The 20,937-nt window shown below is 42.4% G+C and overlaps 1 protein-coding gene across 1 annotated transcript in view; it reads right to left on the reverse strand.

Annotated features, from left to right (window-relative positions):
- The window catches only part of LOC124721816 (L-threonine ammonia-lyase), a 217,321-nt gene that overhangs the window by 70,638 nt on the left and 125,746 nt on the right, over nucleotides 1-20,937 (reverse strand). The window contains exon 3 of the mRNA XM_047246936.1: nucleotides 18,192-18,262. Coding sequence (XP_047102892.1) covers nucleotides 18,192-18,262 — 71 coding nt within the window. The remainder of the gene's footprint in view (nucleotides 1-18,191; nucleotides 18,263-20,937) is intronic.

A 20,937-nucleotide genomic window follows, 5' to 3' on the forward strand; every position in this document is an offset into this window, starting at 1 on the left:
ACTCTTTGAACAAGGAAATCTGTTATGGTAACAAATTAATTGCTTGCACTTCTTACACTGTTGTTATCGTTGTTACTGTTGCTGTTGTGGTCTTTAGTTGGAAGACTGGTTTGATGCAGCTCCCCGTGGTAGTCTATCCTTTGGGAGCCTCTTCATCTATTGTGTAACTAAAGTAACCTACATCCATTTGAACCTGCTTACTGTATTCAAGCTTTAGTATTCCTCTACAACTTTTAGATCGCTGTCCCTCCCCTGCCCCCACCCCCACGCTCTTCCTTCCCTTACTAATTCCTTGATGCATCAGGATGTGTTCTATCAATTTTTTTTAGTCAAGTTGTGCCAGAAATTTCTTTTGTCCTGAATTCAATTCAGTACCTTCTCATTTGTTATTTTATCTACCCATCTAATCTTCAGCATTCTTCTAAAGCACCATATTCCAAAAATTTCTGTTCTCTTCTTGTCTGAACTGCTTATTGAACACATTTCAATTCCTTAAAAGGTTACAACCCTAACCAGCAGCTTCAGAAAAGACTTCCTAAAAGTTAATTTGATATTAGATGTTGACAAATTCCTCTTTTTCAGAAATGCTTTTTTTGCTGTTGTCAGTCTGCAATTTATATCCTCTGTACTCTGGCCAATATCAGTTATTTTACCACCGAAATAGCAAAAGTCATCTACTACTTTTGGTTGATCGTTTCCTAATCTAATTCCCCAGCATTTCCTTATTTAAATCAATAATACTCCATTACTTATTTAATTTTTGTTGATGTTCATTTTGTAATCTGTTTTCAAGAAACCATTCATTCCATTCAACTGTTCTTGTAAGTCCTTTTCTGTCTCTGACAGAATTTCAATGTCATCAGCAAAGTGGAAAGTTTTTATTTCTTCTCCATGAAGTTTTATTCCACTTTCTCAGCTCCTCATTGGTTTCCTTCACAGCGTGCTCATTTCACAGACTGAATAACATTTGGGATAGGCTACAACCCTGTCTCTCTCCTTTCTCAATTGTGGCTTCCCTTTAATATCTTTCAGCTCTTGTTAACTGCAGTCTGGTTTCTATAAAAGCCATAAATAACAGTTTTCTTCCTGTATTTTATCCTGCTACTATCAGAATTTCAAAGAGTGTAGTCCTGTCAACCCTGTCAAAAGCTTTTACTGAATCTACACATTGTATAAATACAGGTTTGCCTTTCTTCAGTCTGTCTTCTAGGATCAGACATAGGGTCAGTATTGCTTGTGTGTTCCTATATTCTTCCAGAAACCGAAATGTTCTTCCCTGAGATCATCTTCAACCAGTTTTTCCATTCTTCTCTGTCAATATTATGCAAGCATGACATATTGAACTGATGGTTAGGTGGTGTTCAAATGTGCCTTATTTGGAATTGGAGTTATTACACTTTTCCTGAAGCCTGTAGGTATTTTGCCTGTCTTATGTATCTTGCACACCATGTGTAATAATTTTGTCATAGCTAGCTCTTCCAAGGATCTCAATAATTATGAGGGAATGTCATTTATTCCAAGGGTTTTGTTTCTACTTAGGTTTTCAGCCTGTCAAATTCTTCTTGCAGTCTCAAATCTCCCACATCATCTTCACCTATTTCCTCTACTCTTTCTATAATATTGCTCTCAATTTGTTTCCCTGATACAGACCCTTAATATATTCCTTCCATTTTTCAGCTTTCCTTCTATATTTTACTAAAATGACATGGCCTTAAGGGACGTGGATGACACATAATGGTGGACATGACAGATTTGAAATTCCATCTCAGCTGGCAAGCAGCCATTCACAATACTTTACTCCACAGTTTCACATGCATCACAGCAACACTGTACTGAAGGGATTGTCTTTCAGCACAGACAGTGTGGTATTTTACCATGGCTATTTCATGATTATGATCGCCAGCATAAGGCAAGAATTGTGAGAAGTAATCAATAAAATGTGTCAGGACATTGTGACATTACAATTTGATACAAGATGTTCTCAAGGTGCCTCTGAAAGAAAAATGGGGTTCATTTGTTGTCACAGGATGTGTAGGCTGGTTAACAAGCGGACAGCCTGTGCTAATGTCCTGACACAGCAGTAGAAAGTTATTACAATTTACTTTTCTGTAAGGAGTGGGGTTTACATCTGTAACTGGCAGTCTTGGGATTTTTTGAAATCACTTCAGCCTCTACCATGTGCTGCACTGTGGTTTAGAGAATATGAATGTGAATATAGATGTATAACATAAAAATGATTCTTTAAATCAGCTTGTGACCAATTTCCTCACCTAGAACTGTACAACTCAATTAGTGTTATATTTCTTCTTTACTTTCAGGTACAGCACAAGAAGCTACAGATCCCACTGGTTGACAAAAACACAGTGTCGGTTGATGGAAACTCCAAATATAGGTCACTGGTATTGGCTAATTTAACTACTTTTTTCTATACAGGCAACTGATTGTAGGCACTATGAAAGGTTACTTGAGAATAATTTGCACTTTTCTGTGTAGTTCATGTACTCTTCAAACATAAGTTATTAAAGCAAGACAATGCATTTGCTCATGCAAGAAGGCCTCTGTATACTTGTTTTGAATACATTCCAAAGAATTTCAAATTATTGTATGCACTTCTCAAATTTTTTTGCACAATATTAATGCTATGGGAAATTTATGGGATGAGATAAATATTTTTGTTACTGGGTTCTGCATTGGGACATTTAGTCCACCAAAATAACGTGCAAATTCTGGAGATTGGAAATGTGCCTGCCTACAGGCCACTTCCGTAGCCATTCACCAACACCCCAGAGGACAATGTAAGGTTGTTTTCATGGTCAAATCTGACAGTCACTCTCATGACATGTGGCACTACCTTCACCTATTAGCAGCGTACCACCAGGAGGCTTGATGAACATGGCACTACTTGCCTTCACTGTGCCACATGCCAGGAAGTAGGCTATAACATATCCATCTGACACTGCAAGGTTTCAGCAAGCCAGTTCCAGCCATCACCTCAATCCATGCTACATGCCTTCCTCACAACAATGAGCAGTTATCAGTCAGCTATGGGCCTCTGCCTCTACAACTTGGCCTCTGTGGACTCAGGTGCCAGGACTTCGTATTTAATCACTCAATGACCTTAGTACTTGTGATTAACAGACAGCTGTCTACTTGCAGTCCATCTGTTTGTACTAATTTTACTCAATGGTGATAGTGGTCTACACTGAAAGTTAATGTCTAGATTTGTCAGTTTGCCATAAACTAAATAGGCAATTTGTATAACTTCAGAATGTCTTTACAATCTTCATTGAGACAATTAGTACAATCAGTGAACTTTCTGTGAAGCAAGACTTTTATATTTGTTAAAATAACATTGATATTGTTTTATGTCCACCTAGGAATTTTGTTTTGCTTGTGTAGCCCCCATAAGGGCACTAGTCACTGGCAATGAGGTTTTCATTATAAAAATCTGTGTATATTTGATGTTTCCCTGAGTTGACAGTGATTTTTGGACTTTTCCATGAGTTTTCATATCATGTCACTGGTGGCCTAATATCCAACTTTCATTTCACTATGGCTGCAGTCAACACAGTTGTGGCCACCCAAGTTCTCTTATTATTGAAAAAAATGCAGCACTGATATTGGAGAAGATGGTTGGCTGCACCATACCACTGGAGGTATCCAGAAAACTTGCATGGACTGACTCTATAGTGAAAGTGTTCTGGTCAGCACTACCACTGTTTTCTGCTTTTGATATGAAGATAGAATCTTGGGCCAATTATATCGTACACCTGAAACAGCATTTCACTGCACATGGAATTTCAGATGGTATCAAGCAACAGGCCTTTTTGCCAGCCTGTTCAGGTGTCACAGTTTATAGACTCAGTCAACAGTCGAACAGAGAGGTAAGACCCAAAAATTTGTCATATGATTAACTTAAAATGAAACTAGCAGAGTATTCTGATTCCCAGGTACATGTGGCCACTACCTGCCACAAATTTTTTTAGCTATCACAAAAAGATACTGAGAATGGAGAGTGCAGTTACAGGGTATTTCTTATTTCTTGTGACTGTTGTTTCCATTGCACCAGTTTGAAGTGTAAACAATGCTATGCTGATGATGCTTTTGTTACAAACATGATCCTTGTGCATTCACTTGACGAGGGATTTAGGAACAACTTGCTGAAACTCAATGACCCATCTTGGTTGGCCTGCCTTCTGCTCATTCAAGCATTTGAACAGACAATGTAATCCTCAGTGGCCCATCAACCATGCAGGCAACCGGTCTCAACCTCAATCTTTGGGAAGAAAAGTTTCTCAGGTCACAACTACATGTTACGCAGAGAGTTAGAGCAGCTGGGTTTCTAGGAAGCTGTGTTTTATCAGGACATTTAGTCCACAAGCATAACATGCAAGTTGTAGGGGTTGCCGATGTGCTGGCTTGCAGGATAGCATCTTCTGGAGCCTCAGCATCCTTGTAGGGCAGCAGTAACACAAGGCTGATTCCACGGGGAACTCTGACAGCCACCACCGTAAGAAGTGGAGCTCCCTCTGCCCACAGGAGTTACCTCTGTCATGACCAGGATGTACAGCAAACATGGCACTACTCACTTTTGCGGAATCATGTGCCAGCAAGTAGGCATGATATATCCATCTGCCCATGTAAAATTTAGGCCGCTGCACAGCCTCAGAAAGCCAGTTCTAGCCACTGCTTTAATCCACACCATATGCCTTCACTGTGGCAACAAGCAGCCATCAGTCAGCAATAAGTCTTTGTCTATACGACTTGGTCTCTGTCAGGCACAAGGATCTGGTATCTGCCAGCCCATTAAACTTAGTATTTGTGATTAATGGAGAGCCATTCACTTATGGTTCAACAGTACTTCAAATTTTTGCTGATTCCACTCAAAAGTGAAGGTGGTCCACACTTGACAAGTAACTTCTAGATTTGTTGGTTTGCCACAAATTTGAGAGAGAGTTCATATAACTTCAGAATAGCTTTATGTTCTTTATTCAGACAATTAGTAAATCAGTGGACTTTCCATGAAGCTATGCTTCTATGTTTGTTAAAATAACTTGATATTGTTTTATGTCTACCTGGAAACCTTTTTGTTTTGCCTGTAGAGACCACTTCCAGGTACCACACTGGGTAATTCTGTAATATTTTTTCATGAATATTGGTATGTGCTTCAATCTTTAATGAAAGACTTGCCAAAAAAATTTTGGCAGTGAAATAAATGCATTAGTCCTGCCACAAATGAGCTATCAGCAGCATTACAACTGAATGTTTGTGTCTCTCAAGTAGTCTTCCATTTTCTTGCTTAGTCAGTGGAAAAATCAAATTAATGCCATATAAAATATTAGAAAATGTTTTGTGCTTCTCAATTTTCAGTTTTTGGTTAAATACTCAAATTCACAATGACTGCAGATTATTCAGAGCAGATCAGTCACAGCAACTGCCAAAGTTTCCATTACGTGTTCGCCACATATGAGGCAACAAGCAATCAACACACAAAATAGAAATTGTTTTAGTTTAATGAAAATTGGACATATGCATAGTCAAAAGTAATCACTGGTCCCACATCATAGATGGAGAAGGACACTTACCTCTGGATTATGAAGTAGCTTGTGTGACTATATCAACCAGAGAGGAAGGGGTGGTGTATTAATGAGTCATGAGAGATGGCACAGTATTTGGAAGGAGCAGACCTAAAATTCCAAGCCAGTGATCCTGATATGCATTTTGCTTGGTTACCCAAAATCACTTCAAACAAATGTTACTGTGGACCTTTTGATCAGAACATGGTACATTCCTTCGTCTATCCCCTTCCATCTAATCAACGCTCCATCCACTTGGATGAGCCCAGATCTTGAGCTGTTTTGTGAGGAAGGTTGTATGTAGAAAATGACCAAAGGCTAGCCCAATAATTGTACTAAAAACGTTTAAGGTATTGCCTCCTGTTGATAACAGGAGAAAGCCAGTGGGCTTTGCCATTCCTACTCATGCAGCAGTCTCTGTTGCGGTCAGGGCATCCATAGACAGGAAAAAAAGGGCTGTTAATGGTAGTGGTAGTTGTATGATAGCCCCTTTTAGGGAAATAAGTTCACCAGATAAAAAATCAGTTACCCCTAGAGAAATCATTACACGCATCATTTAGTACCATGCAGTTCTGCCCCTGGACTTGATAACCATCTGGATTTGGTTAGAACAAGAGCACAAAAGTTTGCAGGTACCGTGCATTGAATCCAAGTTAAACCAGTTGCTGAGGATTTGATTGTGGAATTCCATTGCGGGGATGCTGATGTCAGTGTTTTACCCGTTGTTCCAATATGTCCTACAAATTTTTTGTAGGGTTCAAGGCAGGTGATTTTGCAGGCGAATCAAGATGTATCATGGTGGGGATGTGTTCAGAAAACGAGTCACATATTCTTTCTGACTGATTAACTTAACTATTACCATCTTTTTGTCTCTGTGTGAGCAATGGCCTCTTGCGAGGCGAATGTCTCCAGAAGTTCATTGTGTGTAGTTTCCATCGCAATGTTCTCTCGCTCTCAGGTGGGGATGGGCCTTCATTCATTGCCTGCAGCAGCAGTTCCTATGAGATTTGGAAGCGATTTTGATTCACAAGCTCTGAAACGCGTCTCCGGATCCTCTCAGTCGGGAGCTTTTTCCTATCACAATTCTGACGTTGTGTTTCGTGGCCACGTGTGTTAAACCACTTCTTTAGAAACGTTGACCAGCCCACTGTGAAACACCAACAAATCCAGCAACTTTACACACGTTATGGTGTTGGCATGGCCAAACACGACTGCCCCTTTTTGACACTCTCTCACGTCCTTACATTTACCTATGTTTATGAATTATGTCTGCCTGAAACATGAATATCTCATTGATCGCTACTTCCTTATGCTCACATAGAGGCAGCGCGAGTGCCAGTGAACATGTGACTCAGTCGCTGCGCCATCTGTGATGGCTTAACAATTCGTCTGTGTGTTCACACAGAGGTGACTAATATTTTGCCCGGTGGGCTTACCATCAAGGATGGGGAGGGGGGCAGAGATATGAACCAAATATGCACTTGGTGTGTATTCTGGGGGGAACTATTATCAGTTGGAAGAGGTCATCCAGGGAGCAACTGAGAGAGCAAGTTGCAGCCAGCTACAGATCGTCACTCACATTGTCATCAACAATGTCTGTCACCTGTATTCTGAGGCTATTCTTAACTTTCTATGGTGACTGACAGAAGTGTTGACGGCAGCTAGCCACACTAGCGAGGTCTCTGCACAACTATCAATCTGACGTATGGTTCTGAGGGCTGATCAGTGCCCTCTGGTCTGGAGGAGAGTGGAGGATTTGATGCAGACACTACACCACGTCTGTGACGACATCGGCAGTAGATTTCATGATCTATGATACACAGCTGAAACTAGTAAAGTTGCCTTTTATAGGTCAGGTGTGCATTGTACACCAGAAACTGCAACTTGTGTGGCACAATATGTGTGAAAATCGTGGTTTTTTGACGAATCTCTGAGATAAAAAAGCATTAGATAGACCAGGTATTTCAACACACGGAACAGACGAAGTTACAAATATGGAGAGAGAGAATCTCAAAATATAGATTGTTAACAGCCAGAGTATTTGCAGTAAAGTGCAGAACTCATGTGTCTCGCAGAATGTTGTCGACCCGACAACATAACACGAACTAAGAGTTAGCTGAAACCCAAAATAGAGAGTATGGAAATTTTTGACAACACATATCGGAAGGATAGATTGGACTCTTCAAGAGAAAGTTTGTTTATAGTGATGAGCAAAACATTACGTGTAGGGTAGCCCACAATAAATCCGACTGGAAATTAATGTGAGCAACAGTAACCAGGGCCGCTAGACTTAAGTTCCCGACCACTAGACTTAGAGTTATTCAGTGGTAGACTAAATTCCACAGCATGTAAATACCCCGAGTGTAAGATAGCAGTTAGTGGTGACTTCAACCTGCTCAGTATCAACAGGGAAAACTACGCTTATGTTATCGGCAGTAAGGACAAACAGTCTAGTGCAGTGATACTGAAAACTTCGTCCGAGAGCTTCCACAAACAACGTTCTACACCTCGTATAGGCTATAGCTACAAACAGGCCTCATCTTCTCGAGAGTATCACCAATGGGGGGATTAGCGACCATGATGCCATTACAGTATCAATGGTCACCGAAGGCAAAAATGTCATCAGGAGAGCTGGTAGAGTATTTGTTTGGCCGAAACGGTACTCATTATCATCTTGTTTAAAGAATGAACTGAGAACATTTAGTTCCGATCTGGTAAACGGAGAACAGTTCTGGTGAAAGCTGAAACACGTTATAAACCGTGGTCTTGATTAGTTCGTTCCACATAAAGTAATAAAAGGCCTCAAAGACCGATCCTGTTTCAATAGTACCATTCGTAGAACGTTGCGAAAACAAACAACAAAACACTCTCTGCAATAGACTACAGGGAAACTTAGAGGAAAGTTATCAGCAACTCGAGCATCAGTAAGAAAGGCCAGTTCCCAGCGAAAGGATTGTCAGAAAATTCTAGGAAGTTATATTCAAACGTAAAATCAATGAGGGGATCTAAACCTTCCATTCAGTCTCTCGTAGATCCGTCTGGTGTCGAAAATGAAGACAACAGACAACTGACCGTTGCAGAGACTTACAAATGAGAGGTATCGATATTTGCGCCCTCAGTACTGAAAAACAGTAGACTACTTAAAACGAACAAGGCACCAGATCTTGGCGGAATTCCAGTTGAATGTTGTATTGAATATACCGCGGAAACAGCTCCTTCCCTAGTTCATATTATCGAGCATCACCAGCGGACGATTAATCGTGTGCGACGAAGAGAGCGCTAGTCACTCCTGTTTACAAAAAAGATAAAAGATCGGATGGTCCGAATTGCAGGCCAATTATCGCTGACGTCCTTCTGATGTGGGATATTAGATGATATTCCAATCTCAAACATTTTGAAGTTTCTGGAGGTAAAGATGCTTCTCTCAAAGAACAAACACTGATTCAAAAAAATCACTCGTCTGAAACAGCTTGCTTTATTCACACAAAAATTTTGCAAACAATGGATGCAGGTGCACAGGTAGATTTGGTCTTCCTACAATTCCCAGCGCCTTCGACACAATACCACATCATCGGCAACTAAGCAAGATACGAGCATACTATTTCCGCAAATATGTGACTGGCTTCGGGAATATCCGACTAAAAACCTGGTTCGGACGACTGTAAGAAAACGGAGAAGAATTTGATCAAAATTTCGCTTGATTTAATGAACAGCAGCTCTCTTTAAATGTGGATACATCTAAGATGATGCCTGCTGCAACGAGAAAGAAGCCTACAGTATCTAATTACGAGATTAGTGGTGGACAATTTGAGCATGTCACATCGTATGACCAGTTAGGGGTAATACAAGAAGCGACATCAGATGGAGCAATCGCGTTGTCAGTATTAGGGAAGGCGAATGGAAGACAGATTTGTTGGAACGATTGTGGGAAAATTAAATACATGTGTAAAGGCAACCACATACAAGCCGTTATTGCGATCAGTTGGAGAGTATTGTTCAAACGAGTTGAGTTCTTATTACATAGGCAAGACAACAGACATCTAAGGAATTCAGAAACGTAACAGCTCCGTGTAGCCCATACGAAAGTGGAACAGAAGGGGTCACAGAACTTAAATGGGAATCCTTGGAAGAAAGATGACGTAGTTCTCACGAATCTCTGTTAGGTAAAATTAGATAACCTCTTTTCTAAGGCTGTGTGATTATTATGCTCCCAACAATGTATATCTCGCATTCACATCATGGGAATAAGATAAGAAAGGCGAGGACACATACAGAAGCATTTAGTCATTTTTTACTCTCTCAGTACGTGAATGGAATAGCAAAGAAAGTCGATAATACACTCCTGGAAATTGAAATAAGAACACCGTGAATTCATTGTCCCAGGAAGGGGAAACTTTATTGACACATTCCTGGGGTCAGATACATCACATGATCACACTGACAGAACCACAGGCACATAGACACAGGCAACAGAGCATGCACAATGTCGGCACTAGTACAGTGTATATCCACCTTTCGCAGCAATGCAGGCTGCTATTCTCCCATGGAGACGATCGTAGAGATGCTGGATGTAGTCCTGTGGAACGGCTTGCCATGCCATTTCCACCTGGCGCCTCAGTTGGACCAGCGTTCGTGCTGGACGTGCAGACCGCGTGAGACGACGCTTCATCCAGTCCCAAACATGCTCAATGGGGGACAGATCCGGAGATCTTGCTGGCCAGGGTAGTTGACTTACACCTTCTAGAGCACGTTGGGTGGCACGGGATACATGCGGACGTGCATTGTCCTGTTGGAACAGCAAGTTCCCTTGCCGGTCTAGGAATGGTAGAACGATGGGTTCGATGACGGTTTGGATGTACCGTGCACTATTCAGTGTCCCCTCGACGATCACCAGTGGTGTACGGCCGGTGTAGGAGATCGCTCCCCACACCATGATGCCGGGTGTTGGCCCTGTGTGCCTCGGTCGTATGCAGTCCTGATTGTGGCGCTCACCTGCACGGCGCCAAACACGCATACGACCATCATTGGCACCAAGGCAGAAGCGACTCTCATCGCTGAAGACGACACATCTCCATTCGTCCCTCCATTCACGCCTGTCGCGACACCACTGGAGGCGGGCTGCACGATGTTGGGGCGTGAGCGGAAGACGGCCTAACGGTGTGCGGGACCGTAGCCCAGCTTCATGGAGACGGTTGCGAATGGTCCTCGCCGATACCCCAGGAGCAACAGTGTCCCTAATTTGCTGGGAAGTGGCGGTGCGGTCCCCTACGGCACTGCGTAGGATCCTACGGTCTTGGCGTGCATCCGTGCGTCGCTGCGGTCCGGTCCCAGGTCGACGGGCACGTGCACCTTCCGCCGACCACTGGCGACAACATCGATGTACTGTGGAGACCTCACGCCCCACGTGTTGAGCAATTCGGCGGTACGTCCACCCGGCCTCCCGCATGCCCACTATATGCCCTCGCTCAAAGTCCGTCAACTGCACATACGGTTCACGTCCACGCTGTCGCGGCATGCTACCAGTGTTAAAGACTGCGATGGAGCTCCGTATGCCACGGCAAACTGGCTGACACTGACGGCGGCGGTGCACAAATGCTGCGCAGCTAGCCCCATTCGACGGCCAACACAGCGGTTCCTGGTGTGTCCGCTGTGCCGTGCGTGTGATCATTGCTTGTACAGCCCTCTCGCAGTGTCCGGAGCAAGTATGGTGGGTCTGACACACCAGTGTCAATGTGTTCTTTTTTCCATTTCCAGGAGTGTATTTGTACGATGTACAATCTGCCATGCACTATACAGTAGCTTGTGTAGTATAAACACTAGTGTGTGCGAAACTACGGGACGAAAAAACTTCCCCATGATGGGCCTGTTCCAAATAATACAGCTCGATGAAACTTGGACCATACATAGAAAGAACTCCACAGCATAGTACAGAAAGTAACTGAAAGACATGTGCAATGAGAGGAAGAGAACTGATGCTTTTATTCAAAGACAATAATTACACTGAAGAGATTGCGATTTGTGATGTTCCTCTGGACACAAGGTTGGTAAGGAGTTCTTACGAAAGGGCGTTTCATTCCTCCACCGACGTGGTTCACAGTTTCTGGATGTCGTCGGTGCATGTGGACGCACCACCAGACGTTTCCCAAACGCATCCCGCACGTGCTCGATGGGATTTAAGTCCGGGGAACGAGAAGGCCAGTCCATTCGCTGAATATCCTCTTGTACAAAGAGCTCCTCCACCTGCACTATTCGAAGCGGTCCCACATTGTCATCCGTAAGAAAGTCATCAGGGTCGAATGCACCCCTGAAAAGACGCACATGGAGAAGGTGTACAGTGTCACAATAACGTTTACGGGTGAGTTTGCAGCGTTCAAAGATTTGGAGGTCAGTACGCCCATGCAAGATTATGCCTACCCACACCACATCTTGACTGCCGAAACGATCGTGATCGACAATGTTACTGGGTGCATTGCGGGTTCCCACCTCTCGCTGTATGAGGGTCGTCCGGCATTGTTCGACAGTTGGTCCAGGTGTTATGGTGTAGGAAGGCATAATGTTGCATGGGCATGCTGACCTTACAATCTTTGAACACGGTACACTCTCCAGGATAACAGTGTTTGTCACCACTGATTGTGTACCGTTGAGGTACCCCCTGAGCGTTAGATGTAAGAGGGAAAATATCGACATTAGATGGTTTTGGAGATTTAACAAACGCTAACGTAGGCTTATATTCATAATTAACAATGATACTCCCAGTGCGAGCATCCGTATCTACTTCCAAAATACATGATTGTACACACTTCCACCCCAGTTATGTAAACCTTTTTCTTTTGTACTTGACACAAATGCATAGTAGTATTTTAGATTAATATGCTGCCTAAATTGATGAGCAGGTACTGTAGTTAAAAAGGCATCCTCATTATTTTGATATCCATACCATGCTTTCCAAATAGCAGGAAAATCAAATTTATGATCTATACTAGTAGTCTCCATGGGAGCTGAAGACCCAGATGTAGTAGTAATTACTCATGAAAATGCAGTATTTATGATTACTCTTTTAGCTGAAATTCCTGTTGATCGGCCATTTTTGTATATGACACCATCCGAATTTGATTTATTGCCACATGGCAGTAGAATTGTCATTGTTCTGCAAAAGTAATTGCTCGAAATCCTAGAATTGCTTTCCCAACAAACTCGAGTGAAACAGAACTCGCAACTTTAAATCAAAATAAGAATATGATTACTAGTGTGGGTATTAATTTAAAAATATCTGGTGTTAATGTAAAGCCTACTGCAATTATATGATATGAAAAGGCATAGAACCTTTTTCGCTGGGGTTGGAGGATTGCACCCTTTTCCTGTAGAGATTGGCTGGCGCTTGCTATGAGACCATTTACATGCTGCATAATCGTTGAATCCCGTTCCGCACTGATCATTAATTCCATTTCTTTCCCCTTCCAGTACATTGAGGGATCCTTCGAAGAAACTTTCCCATTGTACAATTTCATCTGAACTAGGTAATCTCCTATTGGATCCTCGAAGCCATGCTTGTCCCCGACTTGGCCGTTCTTGCAAGAAGAGATATAGCAAAATATTGAGCCAGTCGATATCGGACATGGCTGCGATGGCCCTACTCTTACCCCATGCGCGTCTTTTCAGCTGTGCATTCTGCCCTGACTTCGTTTTTACGGATGACAATGCGCGACCGCATCAGTCTGTTTAGTTGAAGGAGCCTTGGAACGAAAGGATATTCGGCGATGGGACCGGCCTGCCCGTTCCCCCAACTTACATCTCATCCCCTTTCAAAAGAACTCCTTACCAATCTGCCTACCAGCATGGGAGCAGAGCATGCATTGTCGTCCATGGTGATCACATACCGTATTAAAAACCATGTTGCCTCTTTAATGTCTAGGAGACGATTATAAATTGAGATGACTTCAGTGTAACCAGTGTCTTTCAATAAAAGTGTCATTATGTTCGTCTAATTTCTTATTTCTATCTATTACCTTATGTACTATACAGTAGCAATTCTTTGTATGTATGGTTCAAGTCTCATTGAGCTATGTTACTTGAAAGTTACACAATTGCGAAAGTTACTTTCGTCCTTAAGTTTTGCACACCAATGTATGTGGATGTGGGTGTAGACTAGATCTCAACGTCACCTGACAATTTCGCTTTTATTACGGAAAATAGATAACACAAAGAAGTTTTAGCGTCTTCGTCGATGCAGAGGTGATTAATGAGGAGCACCAGATTGGAAAGGATTGGAAAATGCCCAGCTGTGGCAAGTTCAAGGAACCATTGCAGTGTTCGCCGGCAGTGGTTTAGAAAGTTAAAAGTTCGTAAACTAAGTCGACAGGATGAAAAGCTGGGCTCCGCTACTTCCAAATGTGAGCCCAAAACGAATAAATGCAACGCCACTTCGTTCGACCCATAAGCCAGTATCCTGCACCTCAGATTACAGTTTGGATACGGTATATTTGCCTATGTCGTGAAAAACAAAAAGCTGAAGGTCATTCCAGTTTCTTTGCCCTCATGTGTGTAAACCCGAAAAATTTCACTACTGTAAAAGAAGTGTTAGGAAGAAGTAGAAAGGCAATGACGTAATTTGGAAGTCTCAAATCGGAAATACAAATAAGCCCACATGGAGTTTGATAGGGACACACGATAGCAAGGTCTTTTAACGCACCAAAGTTGAGTATACTGCTACCACATTAGTGTTGTATAAAACTAGCACATCCAATTAAAAACGTTGCAATCAAACTTCTCATCTGCGCGTAGCAGACAGTTGCGTTGGAGGAAGGCGTAAGGTTACGATACTATTAACAAACCTCCAAAATCAGTGGAACGAGTCAGGACAAAGTAGCGCGCTACTGTCAAACTGCAGTAGGTCCATGAGGCAACATTGCTAAGGTGGTTTGTATTCTGAATGTGTGAGGAAATAGCTGTGGTAGCCAACTTGATATTGTAAGACGGCAGAATAAATGAAGGTCAATTTCGCACCTTACATAAGAGTTTTATACATCGTAACGGGAAGGTGAATATGACACCTAACTTACTTTGGCGGTAATGAGCAGATTTGCCTATAAGTATGTAATGCAAAAGGGATGACACTCAGTCGACGGTATTAAGACACCGCTCCTATATAATGCATGTCAATGAACAGAAGGTGAAACAAGCAGCGAGAGGAAAAGTTTTGTGTTGAAGCGAGTGCGGGGAGAAGCAGAGACTGCACCATGGAAAGCAACACAAAAAGCTCTTAGGGGGTGTACCCTGGCGGGAGTCAGCGACTGGACAGGTGACGCATACTGGAGAGCAAGTAATGGGCCACCAGAAATAGGACAGAAAGAAGCTTTAGAAAACTGCGTTTCGGAATTCCAAATGGATACGAACAAAACCAGTGACACAGCTGGTCACGTGAACAGAGAATGGTACACATGTGATGTACGCATGTAACTTTTAGGCGTCTGGAGCGGGCACAAAACGTCCGACTGGCGGAAATGAACTAGGAAGGAGTAAAGTGTCGAGATTTCGACGCAGTTCAATGGTAGGGCCCCTGCGATTGGCGGAGAGGGTTTCCACAAAATAAGAGGAACGCTCCTATTGTTCTAAAAAAGCCGTGACGTGGAGAACGAAAGAACCCAGGTGGCGAAACAGTTCTTCTACGGGAAAGACAAGAGCGAAATTATTGAGGACTCTTCTCTGAACTGGCGTCAAGTAAAGAACAGGGCACATAACGCTCTGTACGACGTAGAGGAGAGATTTGTGTGAACACTGCGTTCACTGCGACTGACATTCAGCTAGATATTAGCTGAAGCATCGTTGAGCTCCAACTGTGGAGAAACGAACCAGCCAGTCTAAGAAAAACTGGAGTTGGATTTTCATCACAGATGAATTCGGAATCCGTGATGGTCGACATGAAGAAGATCATTCTGTTCGAGATACATCATTACGTTTGAGCTCAGAATATGTTATAAGATTCTACAACGTATGGATATAAATGATTTTAGACAGTAGCATTGTGAATCATTTCTGCTATCCTTCTTGTGGATGGATGTGGCCTGCACTTTCTGCCAACTTCTGGGCACCGATTTTGATCGAGAGATCTACAGTATATTATGGTCAAAAGGAAGGCTAAGTAGCCATATATATTGCATAAAATCGCATAAGTATTCCATAGGGCCCTGGAGCCTTGTTCGGTTTTGGCGATTTTGTGTGTTTCTCAAAGCCACTGTTACTAATATCTGTATTATTCATCTTTGCAGTGCTGTAAGGATTAAACTGGGGCAGTAATCCTGGATCTTCTTTGTGAAGCATCATTTGAAAACGGGGCTCGACATTTCTATTTTTGTTTTGCCGCCTTCAATTTCTGTTAGCGTCTGGACACTAACTTTGGTGCCACTGAGAGTCTTTGCATGTGACCAAAGGGATTTTTGGGATGTTATTTGATAATATTCTGCTACTATAGTAGTTGAAGGCTTCACGCATTACCTCTCGGCTCTTGACTAATTGCCACTGAAGACATTAAGAGTTGTTTGCATCAATTAATGCTGCCAGTGTCCTGTTGTTACCCTCATATGAGTGATTGGATAGTCCACAGACCACTTTAAAAGTAAAATCCGCCTGTGTAGGGGCTTCGACGTCAATAAAAATTGATCTCGGATGTTAGTGATTTCCACAAAACGTGTGTCCCAACGCTTCAATCGACTGCCTCTGCGTACAACAGCAACGACGCCACCAAGCGCCACATACGCAAGGCTGTGTGCCTCGCCTGCTCGAGAGTACAGGTACAAACTAGAGGTGCGAGTAGAGGACAGTGAAACAAGCAAATAATCCTAAGAAGCAGGTCCAGAACGAACGGTTTTCCCGATACGATGTATTTCTACTGAATACATGAACATGTTACAACATAGTCCTCGAGGAATCAGACTGCAGATATGCACCTGAAGACAAACACATGACCACTGTTCATGTGAAGGCCGGCTTCAGCACGTCTTTTCATCGATGCACGGATGCATTCAAAAATCCCAGGCGTGTTCCCAATGCAATGACAACCATCCACTATGCGTTCCCGTAGTTCATCGCCCCACACAAAAAAATTCGACAGGTTCAAGCCGGGGGACCTGGGAGGCCATGGTATTGGCTAGCCACTACCGATACACTTGTTGTCGAAGATTCGTGTTACGTATTTCCAAACAGCCACATGGAAGTGTACCACTTATGTATCCCTTCACAGTTGGGAATATCATGCAAATAGTCCAATAGGCTTGTGTTGCAGAAAATGTAGGTATACACGACCAGTAACTCATGCAGTTAGGAAATGTGGCCCTGTCAATGTTGTTGCTTCAAGGACACTCTCCACTTCACACCAACGCATTCATCTTACCGTCAGCGATGTGCCAACTGGGAAGCTGCAGCATAAGCGTAGCCTCAGACTTGACAATGTTGCAATATAAGTATGACTGGACTTGTGTGTATCTCGTACACGGGAAACCATTGGTTTCTGGACCTGTGTTTACTAGGACTGTTTTCTTGTTTCATTGTCCTCCACTCACCACTTTCGTCTGCACCCATAATAGTCAAACCATACAAGGGCTCAACAAAATAACGTTACCACCCGTCCCCTCAATGCCCAAATAAACTGTGTGACAACACAATAAACCACCTATGATGTAACGGAGCGCAGAGCTCTTTCACTGTTCCATCTACGCTCTTCTAGCCTTGGACTAAAAATATATTTAAAAGAAGGTTACAGCCAGTTGGTTGTCTGCTTGCCGTACTAGGGTTATCAAACAATGAGCAGAGATGTCTACTAGTTGACGACATTCGCTGTAGTTGGACTTCGTGTGGACCTCTGCTACTGAGTCTGGTTGTGTACTGACTAGTTACTTATCTCGGCTCGGCTCACAGACTTGAATTAGCTCCTCATCTACACGCCTCGCAACAGCACTTTGTCACGTAATGAATTATTCTGGCCACATAACTTGTATATTCCGAGATTTAATAAACAGCAAATTATTGCCGACACAAATCTGTAGGTGCCATATTTTAGTAAGTAAATCTTATGTACGCTGTGTACCACTGTCTCACAAACTCTTTCTCGACGCTCTACAGGGACCTAGGTCGAGAATTGGTCTTTGTGTATTCCCAGGCTGGCTACTACACCATGTCGTACGACCAGTAGATTCTGACGCGAAATTGAGCCAAGTATGTGTACAGCTGACGCTTTTCGCCAGCATCACTGTCACACAGTTAATGAAGACTCTGTTTTATCACCTTTCATATGCTTATACAATGGAGATGCGAACCTGCCTGCCGTTCTGGCGTCTGTGCGGACGTAAAAACCTGTCAACTGAGAATTACACGACCTATGGTTGCTGTGTGGGGACGTACAAGAGGAGTGCCAAAACAAGTAAATACGTTGGCTGTTCATTGTTGACGTATGTTACGACCCAAAGTACGACACATAACTGAGGTGCATCGTAACAACTGTGCAACCAAAGCATACTGACATTATAAGCGAACTGACGTTTTCCCACGACCTCATGCGTGGTCACACCAGGTCCAAGGGGCTCTACCGATAGAACAGTTATCGACTTATACCTCATACAATACCTGCCAGTATATTGCAGGAAGTCCTTCTTCAAGTAAATTTCCATACCAGTGACCTGTGACAAATGAGATTTCTGAAAAGAAGACAAATGAAATCATATTAATGCTTTCCACATAGTACCACAAAACATAATGCAAGCCATTCAAGCTTATAATTATGTAATAATATCACAATAAAAATACCTTATATTTTAGTGCACAGTACTAGATTGCTTGTTGGTAAATCTTCAAATTTAACAACTTATTACACAACACACATATAGAATGCTATCCACAAATCCAGGTTAATCTGTAACCAGAGTAATTCTCTTGTCCTTTCTAATTAAGGGGGACAAATATGGGGAATACAGCAGCAAATCTACGAAACTTTTGATAAGCCATATAAAACGATCCACGTACGCAAAATCCTACGCGAAACTGCTTTTCTATCATTCCAGAAGTCTTCAACAAATCTTCTTAAGTCAGAGATACCTCTTTTGTTCAACATGCTGTAGACAGCACGGCCATAACAAGCAGAGCAACAATTCAGTTTTGACAGGAATGAAGTAAACGACTGGCCGGAGCGTTGTCGGAGGGACAATTCTAACATTCGTCGTGTATAAACAAATGAAGATTAAGATTTGATGTTATTAGTGATTAACAGCAAGCTATCAGTGGGTGAAGATGATGAAGAAAATGAGCTGTGCCTTCTTTAAGGAAACAGCCTGACAGTGACAAAATGATTTCAGGAAAATCAAGAAAATCTAGGGGAAAGGGAGAACTAACCAACGCACACTGCTGATACGAGTTCAGTGTCAATGTACCACTGTATCATCTCGCTTTGATCTATCATGAAGGAACTAGGTATTATTTGTGGACTGGAAAAACTGATATCTTGACTTACAGCGAAATCTATCTTCTCCCAATTGGGAATCCAGAATTCTCTCTGTTCCAATTCACTCGGTGCGCGAGAATGTGGTAGAAATAATGAGCGAATTAACAGAGAAGAACCCATTACCATATCACCATCTCTCCTCTCTGATAGATTTCACCTGTGGTTGTAATACTCCTTTCTTTATCAGCAAAATAATGATTACTTGCTGAGTTGAGATGCGCTAGTGCCATACACAAGCGAAAGCATGGCAGCAAGTGGAGGCGGTCTTCCGGTTGCCAACCTTTCGTCTTTATATCGTCATCTTACGGTCCTTAACTAAACTACGTATATACTTCTCCTTTCTTGTCCCATTGGGAAATAGACAGCTTCTGTGAAAGAAAAATCAGGAAAGTTAGAGTTTAATAATTTGTTAGCTCAGTAGCAGAAAAGCATAAGAAAAAACGAACTGTGGTCTTGTTGAGCGGTCCATCTCAGTCCTAAATCATTTAAGGAAGCTAAAGCTGAATTGCTAGACGATGATTTGAATCCTGCTCCTCCGGAATCAGGGCCTGTGTCGTAGCAGTTGCTTTTGTCAACCAGTTATAGTAAATAGAAACCGGTTTAAGATACATGTAACGGTAGGTTAAATACACAAACCATGCCTAAAATCTAGCAAAATGGCGCAGAACTAAATAGCAGTTCTCTTGATTAAGAGGAACTGATTCAAATCTGGAAAGTTCTTGAGAGATCAAAATTATATTCCGAATAATGTGTTTGTCGCTGTTAGTAGTAGTTTATCCTGTAGTGAAAAAGAAGTAGATAGTTCCTGTGAATTATAGTGGGTGGAGGTTATACTCAACAACCGAGCTAGATTAATAATTGGCTCCTTTTACCGACCTCCCGACTCGGCAGCGTTAGTGGCAGAACAACTGAGAGAAAATCTGGAATACATTTCACATAAATTTTCTCAGCATGTGATAGTCTTAGGTGGAGATTTCAATTTACCAGATATAGACTGGGACACTCAGATGTTTAGGACGGGTGGTAGGGACAGAGCATCGAGTGACATTATACTGAGTGCACTATCCGAAAATTACCTCGAGCAATTAAACAGAAACCGACTCGTGGAGATAACATCTTGGACCTACTGATAACAAACAGACCCGAATTTTTCGACTCTGTAGGCGCAGAACAGGGAATCAGTGATCATAGGCCGCTGCAGCATCCCTGAATATGGAAGTAAATAGGATTATAAAAAAAGGGAGGAAGGTTTATCTGTTTAGCAAGAGTAATAGGAGGCAGATTTCAGACTACCTAACAGATCAAAACGAAAATTTCTGTTCCGACACTGACAATGTTGAGTGTTTATGGAAAAAGTTCAAGGCAATCGTAAAATGTGTTTTAGACAGGTACGTGCCGAGTAAAACTGTGAGGGACTGGAAAAACCCACCGTGGTTCAACAACAAAGTTAGGAAACTACTGCGAAAGCAAAGAGAGCTTCACTGCAAATTTATACGCATCCAAAACCTCTCAGTCAAACAGAAGCTAAACGATGTCAAAGTTAGCGTAAGGAGAGCTATGCGTGAAGCGTTCAGTGAATTCGAAATTAGAATTCTATGTACCGACTTGACAGAAAATCCTAGGAAGTTCTGGTCTTATGTTAAATCAGTAAGTGGATCGAAACAGCATATCCAGACACTCTGGGATGATGATGGCATTGAAACAGAGGATGACACGCGTAAAGCTGAAATACTAAACACCTTTTTCCAAAGCTGTTCCACAGAGGAAAACCGCACTGCAGTTTCTTCTCTAAATCACCGCACGAACGAAAAAATGGCTGACATCGAAATAAGTGTCCACGGAATAGAAAAGCAACTGAAATCACTCAACAGAGGA

This window comes from Schistocerca piceifrons, chromosome X (assembly GCF_021461385.2).
Source record: "Schistocerca piceifrons isolate TAMUIC-IGC-003096 chromosome X, iqSchPice1.1, whole genome shotgun sequence".
Taxonomy (NCBI): domain Eukaryota; kingdom Metazoa; phylum Arthropoda; class Insecta; order Orthoptera; family Acrididae; genus Schistocerca; species Schistocerca piceifrons.